This window comes from Zalophus californianus, chromosome 9, assembly GCF_009762305.2.
Source record: "Zalophus californianus isolate mZalCal1 chromosome 9, mZalCal1.pri.v2, whole genome shotgun sequence".
Classification (NCBI taxonomy): Eukaryota; Metazoa; Chordata; class Mammalia; order Carnivora; family Otariidae; genus Zalophus; species Zalophus californianus.
The window spans coordinates 80,050,980-80,066,654 of record NC_045603.1 but is presented as its reverse complement, the minus strand read 5'-3'; the positions used below and the strand labels follow the sequence as shown (position 1 = coordinate 80,066,654).

At 37.3% G+C, this 15,675-nt stretch overlaps 1 protein-coding gene across 3 annotated transcripts in view; it reads right to left on the bottom strand.

The window, feature by feature from the left end:
- ITPR2 (inositol 1,4,5-trisphosphate receptor type 2) overlaps positions 1–15,675 on the bottom strand; it is a 499,981-nt gene that overhangs the window by 330,347 nt on the left and 153,959 nt on the right. For all 3 annotated transcript variants that reach the window (XR_003519864.2, XM_027593395.2, XM_027593396.2), the window contains 7 exons: positions 14,329–14,490; positions 9,675–9,847; positions 8,217–8,336; positions 7,916–8,101; positions 6,320–6,571; positions 5,582–5,726; positions 3,866–4,016 (listed from right to left, as the gene is read on the bottom strand). Coding sequence is in view for 2 of the 3 variants with exons in the window: in XM_027593395.2 (XP_027449196.2) it covers positions 3,866–4,016; positions 5,582–5,726; positions 6,320–6,571; positions 7,916–8,101; positions 8,217–8,336; positions 9,675–9,847; positions 14,329–14,490 (1,189 nt within the window). In the remaining variant the exon portion in view is untranslated. The remainder of the gene's footprint in view (positions 1–3,865; positions 4,017–5,581; positions 5,727–6,319; positions 6,572–7,915; positions 8,102–8,216; positions 8,337–9,674; positions 9,848–14,328; positions 14,491–15,675) is intronic.

The following is a 15,675-nucleotide window of genomic DNA, read 5'->3' as shown; positions in this document are numbered from 1 at the left end:
TCAAACCTAGGAATAATCTCTTACTCTCCTCGTTCTCATTCCACATTCAAGTCCTATCAGTTAAGGCTGTAAAATTCCCAATTCGTCCACTTCTCCCCTACTTTACCACTATTCGCCTAGTTCATCACCATCACCCGATTCCCCAAAAGCCCCATAACTATGGTCTTTCTACCACTATGCCCACATCAGTATTCTCATTCTCTACTCAGCAGCCAAAATTATCATATCGTATCAATCCTTCTCAAATCCTTCCAAAAGCTGAGCATCAAACTTGGAACAAAATTCAAATTCACAGGTCCGCAAGGCTCTACAATCCAGGGTTCTCCGACCTTCTCTCCTATTATTCTCCCCCCTCTCACTTTACCTCAGCCAAAATGGCCTTCGGGCTACTCTTCCTACATGTCAAGTTTATTCTGCCTCAGGGCTTCCTTGACACATGTAGGTCTCTGCTCAAATGTCACACGTTGTTCAATCTATTCTGTCCACTCTCCATATTGTCCCACTTTATTTTTCTTCATAGCATTATCTGAATTTACAGTGTATATTCATTTGTTTATTATCTGTCTCCCTCAGTAGGGAGAAGGGAGGGACTCTGCCTCTGTATTTATTAACTGTCTGTCCTCCTTGTGGCTAAAGACTTTAACTTCTCTATTCCCAGTGAGTAGAACAGTGTCTGGCATGCAATAGTAACTCAATAAATTCTTGTTGAAAAAATTAAAAATGGTTCTCAAATTGTTGACAGAATGACTAAGAAGTCCAGAGATAATGGAGTCCATGAGAAAATATGAGAATTATAAATAACTTAAAAGAGTAAAAAATGTGTCTTATAAGGTAGACACGGACATGACAGAGAGAATGCAAACAAGATACTTGCAAATTTTTAGAGGAAAAGTAAGACTTTCCCTTAGGGTAAAACTCTGAAAGCAGACTGTGAGCACTGAGACCAACAGACCAATAGTGAAGACCAATTTCTAACTTTTAAAGAATGATTTAGTTGAGAGTAAACTGGATATTATAAAAGCATCATACCAAGAAGCGTCCTTAATATCGACATCTCAACTCCTACGTACACTCTGGGACTGTTAAGAAGAGCCTCTCGCTGGTGAGATTCAGAAAACAGGAATAGGATAGAACACCGGCATGTCCCCTGCCATTTACCATTGTTGTACTTGGCTTTTCCTTTGCTTTCATTCAGATATTGTTCATAGACTTTTATTTTTATAAAATTTTAAATTTATATAAAAGATGCACGAAGAGTACAAAACGCTTATATATCTTTTCATTTTTTTCTCCAGTTGCTTTCATAGCACCTCCCCCTACACACCACAACTCTCTCTGAACATACACTACATATTACAGTTTTATCAGGCTATGTCTTAGAGATCACCATTCCAGACATTTTCACCATGGAGAACTTAGGTTATCTTTTATTTACAGAATGTTTTCTTGGATTGTAATTTTAAATATAAATTCTGTTCCACGGTTTTATTTTTCTTCTTCAGAGGAACTCCAATTATTCATATGATGGCTCTTCTTTGCCTTTCTCCCATTTCAACCACTTTCTCTCTGACTCTTTTTACTTGTTTCTTCATATCACTGACATTCTCAACATTGTTTTCCTGCCTTTATTCAATGGTGCATATTATACTTTCCTTCAAATCTAATTTAGTCTGTATATCTAAAAAGAATAAAGTCTACCATTTTATTCTATTTCTTTCCTGAGTCCAATAAACTTTCATTTCATCTCCTCCTGGTTTTTTTGGCCACTTCTAACCTTAGTTTTTTAATCTATCATTCAAGGTGGTTTTCATATCCCAATTTTTGTTTGAAGATATTTAATTAATTTTAGAGTCTCGTGTTACAATTTTCTTTTCTTTCATTGTTAGTTTTCAGAGGAGAATTTCCATCAAATGAAATGTTTTGATTCTCCATTCTATTTTGATCTTACAGTAGCTTCATATATAGGAGGACTGATTTCATATATGCATTTCTTGGACAAGGTTGACAATATGAGCTGGTTCACATAATTTTCAGTTCAAGAACACTCCCTTGTCGGAGTGGCAAAGTGCAATTTCTTTAAAGTCTAGCTCTTGGTGGATGGCAATGGAAAGGAATTATATACATTTCCTTTGATTTTTTTGTTTCTTTTATCTTGTGGTACTTAGGATTTCATCATCTTGCTTCTTTTTCCCTTCACCAACAAGATTCCAAAGGGTGACTCTCCCTCATCCCTAAGGATGAACATTAACCCACTTCATCTATAGAAGCATTGCTTTTCCACAGTTGCTACCTGCATACTGTTAAGCCCCTTCCTCTTTATTCAGTGCTCTTATCTACCTGGATTCTCTGTCAATATTTTCACACTTAGCATAGATTTTCTTTCTGAGGGAGATTTGCATACAATCCCTTCTTGTCTCTTCTGCATAGTTTTCCCAGAACCTTCTAACTGTCTGCAAAAGCTTGCAGTGAGAACCCGTGAGACAGCTCTCCTGCAAACTGATGCTACCTTTCTACTTATACCTGAAGTTTGTATTGTCCTCTGTCTTCTAGTTCTGCTAAAGGTGAGGGATTTATATGGTTAAATTTAGTCTGATTGAGCTCTACAGATTTCTGGAAGATGTAGAAATTATTGAGATTTAGGCAGCAGCAATTAATTACTTCAGCTACCTGGAAGTTCCTCTTTATAATTCTTAAACAGATATTTCTTCCTTAAGTCTGAAATTACATTTCTGGTTTTACTTTTTTAACCCTGCAGTAGACACTACAGTGGACCCCCTGTGCTCTACACAGGTCCCTCTTCAAAGTTCAGGCACATTTCCTCCTAGTTGTGGAGCATCATAGTTGCTGACCTCCCATGATGCCTCTACTAAGAATGACCCTTGGCCAAAGGAAACTGCCTTACCCCAGGTTACACTCTCCACTCCACAATAAAGCCATCAATCAATGGTTGGCTGATACAAGAATACAAAACTCAGTACCTTTGCCTTAATTTATGACAACTGCAAAGGGCCACCCTGCTCTAGAGCTAACCTATAGGATCAGTTGATGGCTCAGTTATAACTGCAGTGTGGATCAGCTTCTCTATCTGCCCAATCCTACCTTCCTCACTCCTTACAGGTGTATATCCTGAAAACATTCTTCAATATACCCTCTGCAAACAATTCTCTACCTCTCACTATTTACAAGGCATCCAGCCTAAGACAATCACCATCAAAAAAAATTTTGAGTTATGAGATAGGCACTGTTGTAAGTACCTTGAATATATTGTATACATTCATTTAATTCTCACAAGGAAGCTGTGAGGAAGATACTATCATTATCATCTTCATATCTCAGATGAGAAAATAAACTCTTAGAAAAGTTAAGTACCTTGCCTAAGTTAATAAAGGCAGGATTTGATTACAGCACTCTGACTCAAAAGCCCATTCTCTTATCCACTTCACTATACTGCCTCTCACACTGGTTTTGCACTCACTGCTTCTCTGGTATGACCATTACTGTTCCAATTCTTTGCATTCTTCTGTGCCCTCCTATGAAGCATAGTCAGCCTATCACACATACCAGGGTGATCACAAATATTAAGATGTTTTTATTTTTTAACACATAATATTTTCACTAATGGATTAGCCATAACATTAGTTGCCAAAGATGGAACTCATTGATCTCTGAATTTTTCCTTCAAATTTTTAATTTAAAAACAGAGAAGAAAGTTTATAAATCCAGCCTATTATCACTTAGTCCTATTATGGAATCACTTTTCATTTGTACACATACATTAGCTGGTACATGTTAACAACAAGTTCTCTGTAGATTTGTTTTTATCTCACCTCCAAAAAGATCATAATTTTTCTCAAAAAATTCTTACCTCCATCTTGAAATTTGCTTAATCTTTCAAAATACGATGACATGGGGGCCTGTACAATATCTAGGATAGCTAGAAGTGTTCTTGTTAGTCTTAACAATTCACTGAAGCTATAAAATCCAAAGTATATAAGATTCCGAGCCAAGTGGACCACCTTAATAAGAAAAAGGGAAGGGGAGTGGGAAAGAAAAAAAAACATTAGAAACTGAAATTAACATTGATTTTTTTTTTTTTAAGTAGGCTCCATGCCCAGCATGGAGCCCAGTGGGGGGGCTGGAACTCATGACTCTGAGATCGGGACCTGAGCTGAGATCAAGAGTTGAATGCTTCACTGACTGAGTCACCCAGGTGCCCCTGAAATTAACATTGATTTTTTTATATTACCTAAATTAGTGAAGGTATTTCTAAACTTTCTAATTCTTTATACCTAGGAATTAAAATGTTTGAAAAAGAAATCCAAATAAGGCCAGTTTGTCATCTCTCTCAAAAGCCCAGATGACAAGATGAGGTGTCTGATCCACAGCCAGCAAGGAAGCTGAAAAGAGATTTTAGGTGTATCAAGGTGTTTAAAGAAATTTACATTAGATGATTTACTTAAGTAAATATTAATTTCTTTAAGTCAGTAGGATATCACTTAATAAATGGTTACATTAATGAATTACTTTAATAAATTATAAATTATACAGGAATTTGTCCAGAAATAATTTGTTCCCAATGCTGCTTTGTGGTCTTCTGGACACTATAAGACATTCTAGGTATGACAGCCAGCTTCCAACGTGGTCCCCAAAGTACAGTCTCTTTTCACACTGTGCCAAGGATGGTCCATGTGACAAACAGAATACAACGGAAGTAATAGCATGCCACTTCCAAGATTAGGTTAGAGAAGATTGCAAGTTCTATCTTGGGCTCTCTTCTCTTTCTCTAATGGCTTGCTCTGGATACCATGCCATAAGGACACAGGCAGCCTGTGAAAAGCCCCACATGGCAAAAAGGTGAAGCCTCTTGTCAACAGCCAGCAAGGAGATATGTCCACCAAGATACACATGAGTGAACTTAGCAGCAAGTCATCTAGCTGGAAATAACTGCAACCCCAGTCAACAGCTTGATTACAACTTCATGAAAATCCCTGAGCCAGAACCACCCAACCATGCATTTCCAGATTCCTGACCCATAGAAACTGTAAAATAATAAGTTCTTGTTGCTTTGGGCTGAGTTTGGAGGTAATCTGTTATACACCAGTAGATAGCTAATACGCCAGGTGTCAAGTAATGGCATCTTTTCTCTAGTTTTGTCACTATATCCCCCAAATGATATTAAAATCAAAGGTATTCCAATTCAGTTTAATGAAGCTAAAAATTTCACTTCCATGGAGATCAGAGAAAAAAATATATCCAAACAAATTACAATGTATGCAAATTGTCTTTGTTCATGAAATGCAATAAAACTTACACAGATAAATAAAAACCCCCCAAATCCAGGAAAACAGTAGGTAACCGATAATTATAAATAGAATATTTTGTATTAGACATCAGGTCTAATTAAAGCATAAAATCTATCTTTTAATCAATGGCAGAGGGAATCATACCTTTATCAACTAAACTATCCAATTACCAAAACATCCTAAATATTAGAGGGGAAAAAATCTTTGACACTCAATATATCTAATTTTTGACAGGAAAAACTGAATAACCTCACAAATGAATTGTTTTTATAAAATACCTCAAATGTCAGTTTGTTTTTTTCTTTATCCCCAAAAGGAAAGGGCTGATTTACAACTTCTTTCAAGTATTCTTCAACAAATTCCATCGTCAGTGCAAATTTCCTCTTCATATCATTTCTGGAAGAGTCTGTTATAGAATCATATCTAGAAAGAAAGAAATGAAGCAAGTTAAATTGATTGAAATCATTAAAAAATAGGAAAATATATGTACTTTAACCTCCCAGCTTCTTAAGTTTAGGTAACTTAGTTAACCTTTCAAGATGTTTCTACCATAATATTAAGCACTTAAAAAATTGTTACTCCTATTATAAATACAATTTCTGCTCATTGATTTCCAGAATGATGTTTCTATTATCAAGAGCTGTTATTTTACTCTCCAAAAAGAGTATCTTATTTGTATTTGAAAGACTAACAACCTGGGTTGGGGGGGGGCGGTTAAATAGGTTGATGGGGAGGAAGGAGTGCACGTGTCGCGATGAACACAGGGTGATGTATGGAAGTGCTGAATCACTATATTGTACACCTGAAACTAATAGAACGCTGTATGTTAACTCACTGGCATTAAAATAAAAACTTTAAAAAATAATAAAAAAATAAAAGCAGTAAAAAAAAAAGACTAACAACTTGAGTTAGAACACAGAAATGCCCTTCCATATATCTCACTTCAAAATTGAAGACATTTGATTTTGAGTTTATCTATGGAATTGAAAGTGCTCAGGAAATGTTTCCAAACATACTCATGAATTGTGATCTTTGTGGGAATTTCGGTCCAGAGCCTGGCATAGCGAACAGGCACCACAGACTCCTGGGGATCCCGGTCAACATGCATGTGGAGCATGAGGCGACAAAAAGACGCCCGGAGGTCAAATGGCAGGCTCTCATCCGACACACACCGCAGGATCAAGTCCACTGAGAGCTGCGTAGAAATCTGGTTTATGGCCAGATACTGGCGATCCAAGCACATCCTTGCAAAGAGGTTTAGCTGGTACCTTAAAAATATGAAACATACTACATTATTGGTCTTCTCTTGATAAAGTTCTTTTTTTTTAATTTTATTTATTTATTCGACAGAGAGAGACACAGCAAGAGAGGGAACACAAGTAGGGGGAGTGGGAGATGGAGAAGCAGGCTTCCCGCTGAGCAGGGAGCCTGATGTGGGGGTCGATCCCAGGACCCTGAGATCATGACCCGAGCCAAAGGCAGCCACTTAACGACTGAGCCACCCAGGCACCCCTCTTGATAAAGTTCTTAAACAGCACAGTATCAGTCAGTATCTACTATCTACTTTTATACAACACCAAAATTCCCAAGTGTTCGTGACACTGGAGTCAAATTCTTTTGGTAGTGAGTGAAGTAATCAAATGACAGCAAATACATGAAATTGTCTCTATGTCTGTTCAAGTTACAATTTCTCTTACTTGTTCCAGCAACATGTTGTCTGGAGGAAAGTGTCATTGGGCTCTCCATTTTTTATTTCCTAGGATTACAAATACACTAAGCCTGAGGGCTATGGATAACAAACTGCTCACACAAAACCATCTCTCGGTTTCCCATTCCCACTTAGCTCTGGCCCTAATATCTAGCTACACTCTAACTTTAGATCCGCTCGGTTCCCAAACCAAATGTGACCCATCCAAATGGCATCAGTTACACTTGGATTCAACAGCCTCTGAGATCAAGAATTAGTCTTGGCTTTGCTGGGATACCTATAGAAATGAGGAATACGAGCCATGCTCGGCCTTTCTCAGATTCCTGTCATTTGGGCCCAACATTTTCCAAGGGCGTCTGTCAGAGGTTTCTATACCTTAAACTCAAAGACACCAGCTAGGTTCTTGCTCCCAACATACTGACCACTGGCAACTACCATGGCAACTTCTGCTGCCAAGTGCCACCACTGAACTTTCATAACTATAGATAGCAGCTTCTCTCCAGCCCTAGGTCTCCACAAATTCATAAGCACTACCTACATTCCAACTGGCTTTCTCCAGGGCCACCTCTGCAACTGGATCAACACACCCAGCTCAGCTCCATCCCTCAAGTCCAACACCGTGGTCCCAACATGTCTCTCATCTAATACCAATCAATAACAGGAAAAAGCCCTCTGCTGCACACCAATCCCAAATTAGTGAAAAAGTCAGAAAATCGCAAGTTGTATAGGTGGAAAACACAGATGTTCACTTTTATTTTGAATATTTTAAATAATATTAAATATTTCAGCTACCTTAGTTTTGCCATGACTTTTTAAATTTCCTCTTCATAGATACCTGACTTTTAGAGGTTTCAGAGAATCTTCTCTCAATGAATAAGTAAGACTGACAATTATGATTCTTTACCTATAATAGGTAAGAACTTCCAAATCAGCTTTGGTGCCTTCTTTTGCTTCTTGAGCAAGGTGCCTGATAGCTTTGCCATGAGGTTCCTTGTTGCTGTCAATCCAATAGAGCCAAACTTCTTCATCATCAATGTCATCTGAAAGGATGGAGCTCTCCATGGGGTTGTCTACTTGCATTGAGACCAGCCTTGAAATAAATTATACATACAAAATCAATTAAGAAGTTAACTCACAAATATGACAGGAACTACAATGCTTACAAATAATGAATAGAAAAAGATTCCTCCCCTATCTGGGCTTACTTAGTTTGAATGAGAATGTCTGCATTGCCTGGGCTCAACATAAATTTACAGATGAGTTCTTGAGTTACAGGTATAGCAGTGGTATTAGATACACACAGATCTGATAAATAATCCAAAAACCTGGCAAAAGGAAAAAAAATAAATTGAATACTAAGAAAAGGCACTTCATAAAATATCATAATAAAAATATCCTTGGGGATATAATGCAAGTAAGTTTTTAGATTTATTTTTAATACCTCCATGCAACATTTTTAAATATGTTGCTTATCTACTGCATCATTAGAAGCAAATTAAACATCCAATTATTTGTGTTTAATACAAACCTTGTTTCAAAAAAGGATATGTTTGCTTCTATTTATTTGGTGATATTCCTCCCACAGCACTGTGACTTATTATGTTTAGAAAATCATTTATCTGCCCTAAAATGAGACTATCCAAGAACAAATAACAAAACAAAAGCAGATGAAAGCTAATGCTGTACTGAGTAAAATACAAAAACAGCACACAGTCAACGAAAGTGAGCATGGCCTAGTGGAGTCAAAGGCCCATTTCAGCCTTCTAACATTCATTTGCTGTGCTAATTAGTAAAGAAAATTGTCAGTCTGCTTGACTTTCCTGCATTCATTTCTCCCAGATAAAGCAGCATGGTACAATAGAAAGTAAATTTGATGGAATACCCCAATAGTAAGGAATATTATCATAATATTAGTAATAAGTAATTATGATATTATAGTAATATTCCTTACTATTGGGGTATTCTTGGACAAGTTGCTATCTAGGCTTCTGTTTTCTCATCTCTAAAAATGTGGATAATTTTACGATAATATAATATATTGATATAATAATTAACATGCAACCAGCATACCTCATGGAAATGTACAAGGGCTTAAATGAGACAATGTATATGAATAGATTTTGAAAAACTAGAAGTACTATAAAAACATAAATGATCAGAATGAAAGTCACTTATATTTAAATATGTCTATAAAAGGTTTTAATTTCCTGTGAGGTAATAACTCTATGATACATAATTATTGTAACAGCAAACCCAATATAGTTTTGTCCATGAAAGTTAGTAATATGAAAGAATTTCAACTTTTACGGGGCACCTGGGTGGCTCAGTCAGTTAAGGGTCCATCTCTTGATTTTGGCTCAGGTCACGATCTCAGGGTCATGGGATCAAACCCCGCATCTGGCTCCATGCTCAGCAGGGAGTCGGCTTGAGGTCTCTCTCTAACTCTCTCCCTCTGCCCCTCCCCTCCACTCATGTGGTCTCTCTCTCTCTCTCTTTCTCACTCTTCTCACTCCCTCTCTCATTTAAATAAACAAATCTTTAAAAAAAAGAATTCCAACTTTTAAAACATTCTAAAAATAAAGTAAAAAGCTTTTTTGCAAAAAAACAAAAAATAAAGCACAATATTCCCACTAGTAAAGAATACTGCATGAACCACTTCAAACCTTGGCTCACGATTTCTCCTGAGTAAACTGACAAATGTTTCTATTTCTTTTGCTGTGATATGTTTCTCTAGTAGTTTTCTGTTGTTGTGCAACAAAGCTGTGATGGTATCTTCTGCCAAAATATCATAGCCAATCTGGGACTGCATGACACAGAAATTCTTAGCAATATATTCCTGCAAAGAAGAAAGACTGTCAGAATGTGCTGCCAAACGGCTTAGAAATAACAGGTTCTATTAGAGTCAGCAACATTGATTAATTTATTCATAACAGAAAAACTCAAATGCATTGTCAAAAGAAAAGCAATAATCCTTCAATAAATATGGCTTTTTGAGAAAGGAAATTAAAACATATGAGCATATGCCTAATTTAACTTATAACAGAAAATTATATACCTAGAAATATTTAATGTGGGTGCTTATACTCTGAAAGCGTAAGTGGGAAAAACAAAAATAAACCTAGTTAAAATAACAATTTCTTCGACATGGTGAATTTTACCAGCCTAACAGAGGCCCTTCTTCCAACTCACACTAAAAGTCATAACCACTGATTGTATCATAATTACAGAAAGAAAATGACTCTGTGAAATTTTGTTCATGAGGCATGAGATCTATACAGTTGCATGAAGATCCCAGGCTGACTTGGAGTGATTTCTTTTTTGTACATGTCCCAATCTATTAAATCTTCTCTTTAAAATAGAGATAAAATTCCATACCACTTTTTATCCTAAAAAGCTATCAAACAAGGTAATATGATTAATCAATCACTTTACTGATGAGATCATTCATCCCATAAATACTTCTTGAAAGCCTACTACATTCCAGGCTGTTTGAGAGACTAGACATATGGTGGTAAACAAGTTGGGTGAGTTCTCATGAAGCCTACCTCCCAGTGTAAAAAAAAGGCAGTAAATGAGATAATAAATATGATCCTTTTATATGTTAATAAGTGAAATGAAACAAAGGGATGGGGAAAGGTGGCAACTTCATATGGGGTAGACACTAAAGAAGTGATAATTTGAGCTGGGATGAAAAAGAAGGTAATGATCAAAAGAAGGCAGCCATGGGGAGAGAAAAATCGAGGTAGGCAGTGGAACCATACTCTTTGTGTTCTATAGACAAAGGTGGCCAGTGTGGCTACAGGGTAGTAAGTAAAGAGAAAACAAGAGCTGAAGTTGGAGAGGTAGGTCCTTGCGAGCCAGGGTACAGGACCAAAATGTTATTCTAAGAGCAAGAAAAAGCCATTGGGAGTTTCAATCATGCATGATTTAATCTCTTCCTCATTCTTCACACGGACTCTCCTATATTCCAAGCCACTATTGCTCATGTTCTGTATTCTGTGTACAAGCAAGAATCCCACACAACCATAGACAGACCTGGTAAGCTTAACTAACTCCTTCCACAATCCATAGTTCTCACTTCACCTTCTTGGGGATTCTCCGTGGGAATGTATCTCTGGTTCTATGATGGACAAACTTATTGATTAGAAAGTATTTTTTGCCTTAGGTAAAATATACTGGAATCTAGCTACTCCTTGAAAATGATACACAAATCTAATTATATTCTAAGCAGTGATTTTGTGGCCTCTCAAAATAATAGCTTTATATTGGGTATCCAGTTAAGTAAAGTAAATGTCTTCTGTTAGTGTATCACTTTAAAGACATGTATTGATTTATACACTTTTATGACTATTTTAATTATAGCCCAGTATAAGGCAAACCTCCAAGATGTTTGATAAACAGATCAAGATACTGATAAAAAAATCAAATCAATTCAGAGGTTGTCACCAAATTCTATAAATAATAATAGGCAGACACTCAATCTTAAAGACTTGGGTTAGCACTAAATTACAAAAGAACTCCCTCCTAGGACTCTATACAATATGGACGAGGCTGAAGGAAAACAAGGTAATCATGCAAAAAGTAGGAAGTATTTCCACTTATGTTTTAAAATTATGCTCTAAAAACATCAGAAAGCTCCCCTATGCTTAACAAAAGCGTTCCTGATTCAAAAGAAATGAGGAAAACATTATTCAACCCTCACTGAAATTGAACTGGAGCATGCATGAGAACATAAGGGAAAACAAAATCTAACCCTCAGTGGATGCTGATGATTCTTCTACTCTTTTGTCAGCTCAATTATCTACGCCTTGGGAAGACATCCCAAAAGAGAGAAAGAGTGCCCCCCACAGTCCTATGCTCTAAAGAAACCCAGAAAGCAGGTCCCCCAAAATGAATAATCATTTACCCGGAGTAGTGATGTGCCTGGGTCAGGTGAACTAAGAACAAAGAAGAGGAATAATTATAGGAGCAGAATGTGTGTGTGTGTGTGTCTGTGTGTGTGTCTGTGTGTGTGTGTGTGTGTGTGTGTTTCCACTTATCAGAAGGATGAATGTTTTCAGAGGAGAAATTGCACACACCTCAGCACACTAGGCACAGGAGTCCTCAGCTAAGACTAAAAGGAGTGAGAAAATTTTGGTGTGCAAGATGAAGAAAGGACATCAGTTAAGATGTGCTGCTCAGGGAAGCTACCAAGGACTAGCTGAACAACCAAACCCAAGGACATCAGACACTGAAGCCAGGGCAGTGCTATAGAAAGGAGGTCCCTGGGACCCCTCCAGAGGCTGAGCACAATTAAGAACGGCATACAATGTGAGCCCATGGGATTCAGAGCACCAGGTAAATTCTGTGGACCTGTTGGTTTTTTTCAGTTGATTCAATCTCTCTAACATGGCACTGCTTGTGTGTTTGGAGTGGTGGCTTATCTAGCAAAGTAGGTATTTCCAGACCCAAGAAGACAAATGAGGCTAGGTGGCATACACTGAGCAACCTCTAGCCCCCATCTGCACCTCAGACCCCCACAGAATAACAATGAGCCTTAATACTGGGCAGCTTCTGGGACATCGATTCTCCAAGTGCTTGAAGGTCCACCATTTAAGGTCCTGGAACGTGATTTTTCTTCCATTTTAATGGAATGCAGGGAAGCTGGGGGAAAGAATTCCAATGGCAGTATTTCCAGTTGGAAAGAAGGCTAATTATAATAGGATTATATTCAAAAGTCTTTAAGGATTTGTTTATATTGTCCCCTTCCTCACTCTTTTGCTCCTTGCCATATTATTTATCTTCTAACGAGTCTGTTTTACATATTCTTTTTAGACCTTTTTTCAATCTTGAAATAGAATTTCAAATCCAATATATTTTAACAGATTTTTCTTAAAGCGAATTCTTTTTTCTTGTCAAAAGATTTTCAAACTACTAAGAGGCACAATGTGATGATTAAGAGTCTGGGTTTGAATCCTGGCTCCAGTGTTAGTTAGCACTGTGTAATCTTCAGCAAGTTATTTAACCTCTCTGTGCCTCAGTTCCTCATCTTAACTCAGTATTACTTGAGTTAAGTTATGAAAAGTGCTTAGAACTGAGGCTGGTAGGAAGTAAGCACTCAGTAAACACTATTGACTATTCCCAAATAAATGCCACTCTCTAGGCCTGACATCCTGGCCTACGCGGCTCAGCCCAACCTGCCTCACCAGGCCTCTCTCCCACTAAACTAATCAACGAAATTTACCAAGTCCACACTCTTCTCTCAAACTGGCTAAGAGAAACACAGGATGCTAATTTAGAAATGATAATTTGTTTTAAACAATTTTATATTAAACAAATGTATATTATTAAACACACTGCAAAATACTGTGTATTTTTAAGATAAAAATGAGACTTAAAAGAAATTTCAGTTGCCATTGGCAACTTTTAGCTATAGCCCTAGGTTCCCTGTCCTCCACAGTTAGGACTATCTTGGGACAAAAGTGCCCTTTCTAGCATCCAGCACTCTCTTCATAAACCCTTCCTCGCTGAAATGCCTGTTCCCATACAATTTATGAAAATGAGTCTCAGTGTGCCTGGGTGGCTCAGTCATTAAGCGTCTGCCTTCAGCTCAGGTCATGATCCCAGGGTCCTGAGATCAAGTCCCACATTGGGCTCCCTGCTCCGCAGGAAGCCTGCTTCTCCCTCTCCCACTCCCCCTGCTCTCTCACTGTCTCTCTCTCTCTCTGTCAAATAAATAAATAAAATCTAAAAAAAAAAGAAAAGAAAAGAAAAGAAAATGAGTCTCATCCTCCTCAAATGCTTCCTTCTCCAAGCACCCTCCCTGGGCTCCCCCAGCCACACTGAGCTCTGTCTCTTCTGAATTCCCATAATGCTACCTTTTCTCTCTCGTGTCCCCATTTTGCCTCTTCCTTATGTTTCAGATAGTACCTGCCATATCTTCACCACCAGGCAAGGAACTCTTTGGCCTACACGTGACAATGCAGAACCTCACGTTCCTAGAAATATCAAGGAATATCTTGCTCCTCTTTATATAACACATCCAGCATGCCTCCTACCTAGCAAAAGCTGATACCATGCACGAAGACCTCGGACATCTTCCCCCAAAGATTCTAATTGTACACGGAAGAATAAATACATATGTCAGCACAAAATACTTACAGGTCATTTTTGTGTGTTGTCAATATGAAATATTTCATTACAGAGTGGAAATTCCCATTCCTACTTTATGTATTTTAGAACAGTAACCAAAGAACCTTTCCCTTACTTGAAATGCTAAACAGAGGCAAAGATGTTTAACAAAAATGTTAAGCAGAGGCAAAGATGGTGGCCTCCAACCTGATTTTTCCGGTAGTCCTGCTGTGAATGTCTCAGCACACGGTAACACAACCTCAGCATATATTTGTAGGGAGCGTATCTTTGGTCCCCCAGATCTTCAAGTCTCAGCATTGAGCCTTCTCCCGCCTTCTCCTTAAAGGGTGCTTTAAGAATCCCAAAAACCTATCAGGGAAAAAAAACAACCACCTATTCTGATGAATGGAGGTGTATGTTTTACAAATAAGTACATTGACTCAAAAGCACTTTTGTAATATTTGAGTAGAATTCATATAAAGGAAAAAGGAGTTTTAGAATACAGAACCAACATATTAAGAAACAAAAAAATGCCATTTAAAGGATTCACTAAATTGACAAAAGCATTTAAATAAAATACTTAATTTTGTTAAGAAATTACACTTTATTAAAATAAGAAATATAGGGATGCCTGGGTGGCTCAGTCACTTGGGCATCTGCCTTCGGCTCAGGTCATGATCTTAGGGTTGGCCCGCATCAGGCTCCCTGTTCATCAAGGAGTCTGCTTCTCCCTCTCCCTCTGCTCCTCCCCCTGCTCATGCTCTCTCCTTCTCTCTCTCAAATAAATAAAATCTTTAAAAAGATAAAATAAAATAAAATAAAAAATATAAAGATGTCAGGTTGTACCAAATTACATGAACATATTCAAATGAACTAAAAATAGTTTCATTTCTGTAGGCTTTATAATTACTTCTACTATGTTCCATAACTTTCTAAAATCAAAATAATATGAAGAAAACATTTACTTTTCATCTGAAATTGACATCAGAAAATTACCTCCAAGTACTGCTTCTAAACCTCTTTCAGAAAGAGTTCATTTATTGTTTTTGGTACATAAAGATGCGCCAAATCAATGAATGTATCAGGATTCAAATAAATAAAGAGCAACATGGGCAACTGGTGGTACGTAATGACTCACATTATACCAAGGTTAGCAGCTGGGAAATATTTTGAAAGCATTGAGGAATCTAACTCTTTTAGGCAGCAGGACAGCCAGTAAGGTCACCTAGGGATGAGCCAGTAGGATGAGTACATTGTTTATGAAAAAGCACCTACACAGGGCATGGGTATTAATACAAGAAAGCAAAATAGAAAGGAATCATCTTTTGTAGTTCCTGAAATACAAGACAAATTAACGTTACTTCAATAATTTTATATTCACTAAACCTTGAATTTTATATTTTATACTTTTATATTTAAAATACTGAAAGATTAGACATATGTTGGTTGAAATAATATTAATAAATCATTCAAGGTCCTAAAAGTCCTTGAAATCAAATGTTTTATACAAAAGAATGCTAATGTCAGAAAAGCCTTTGTCTCATTAGATTTGCA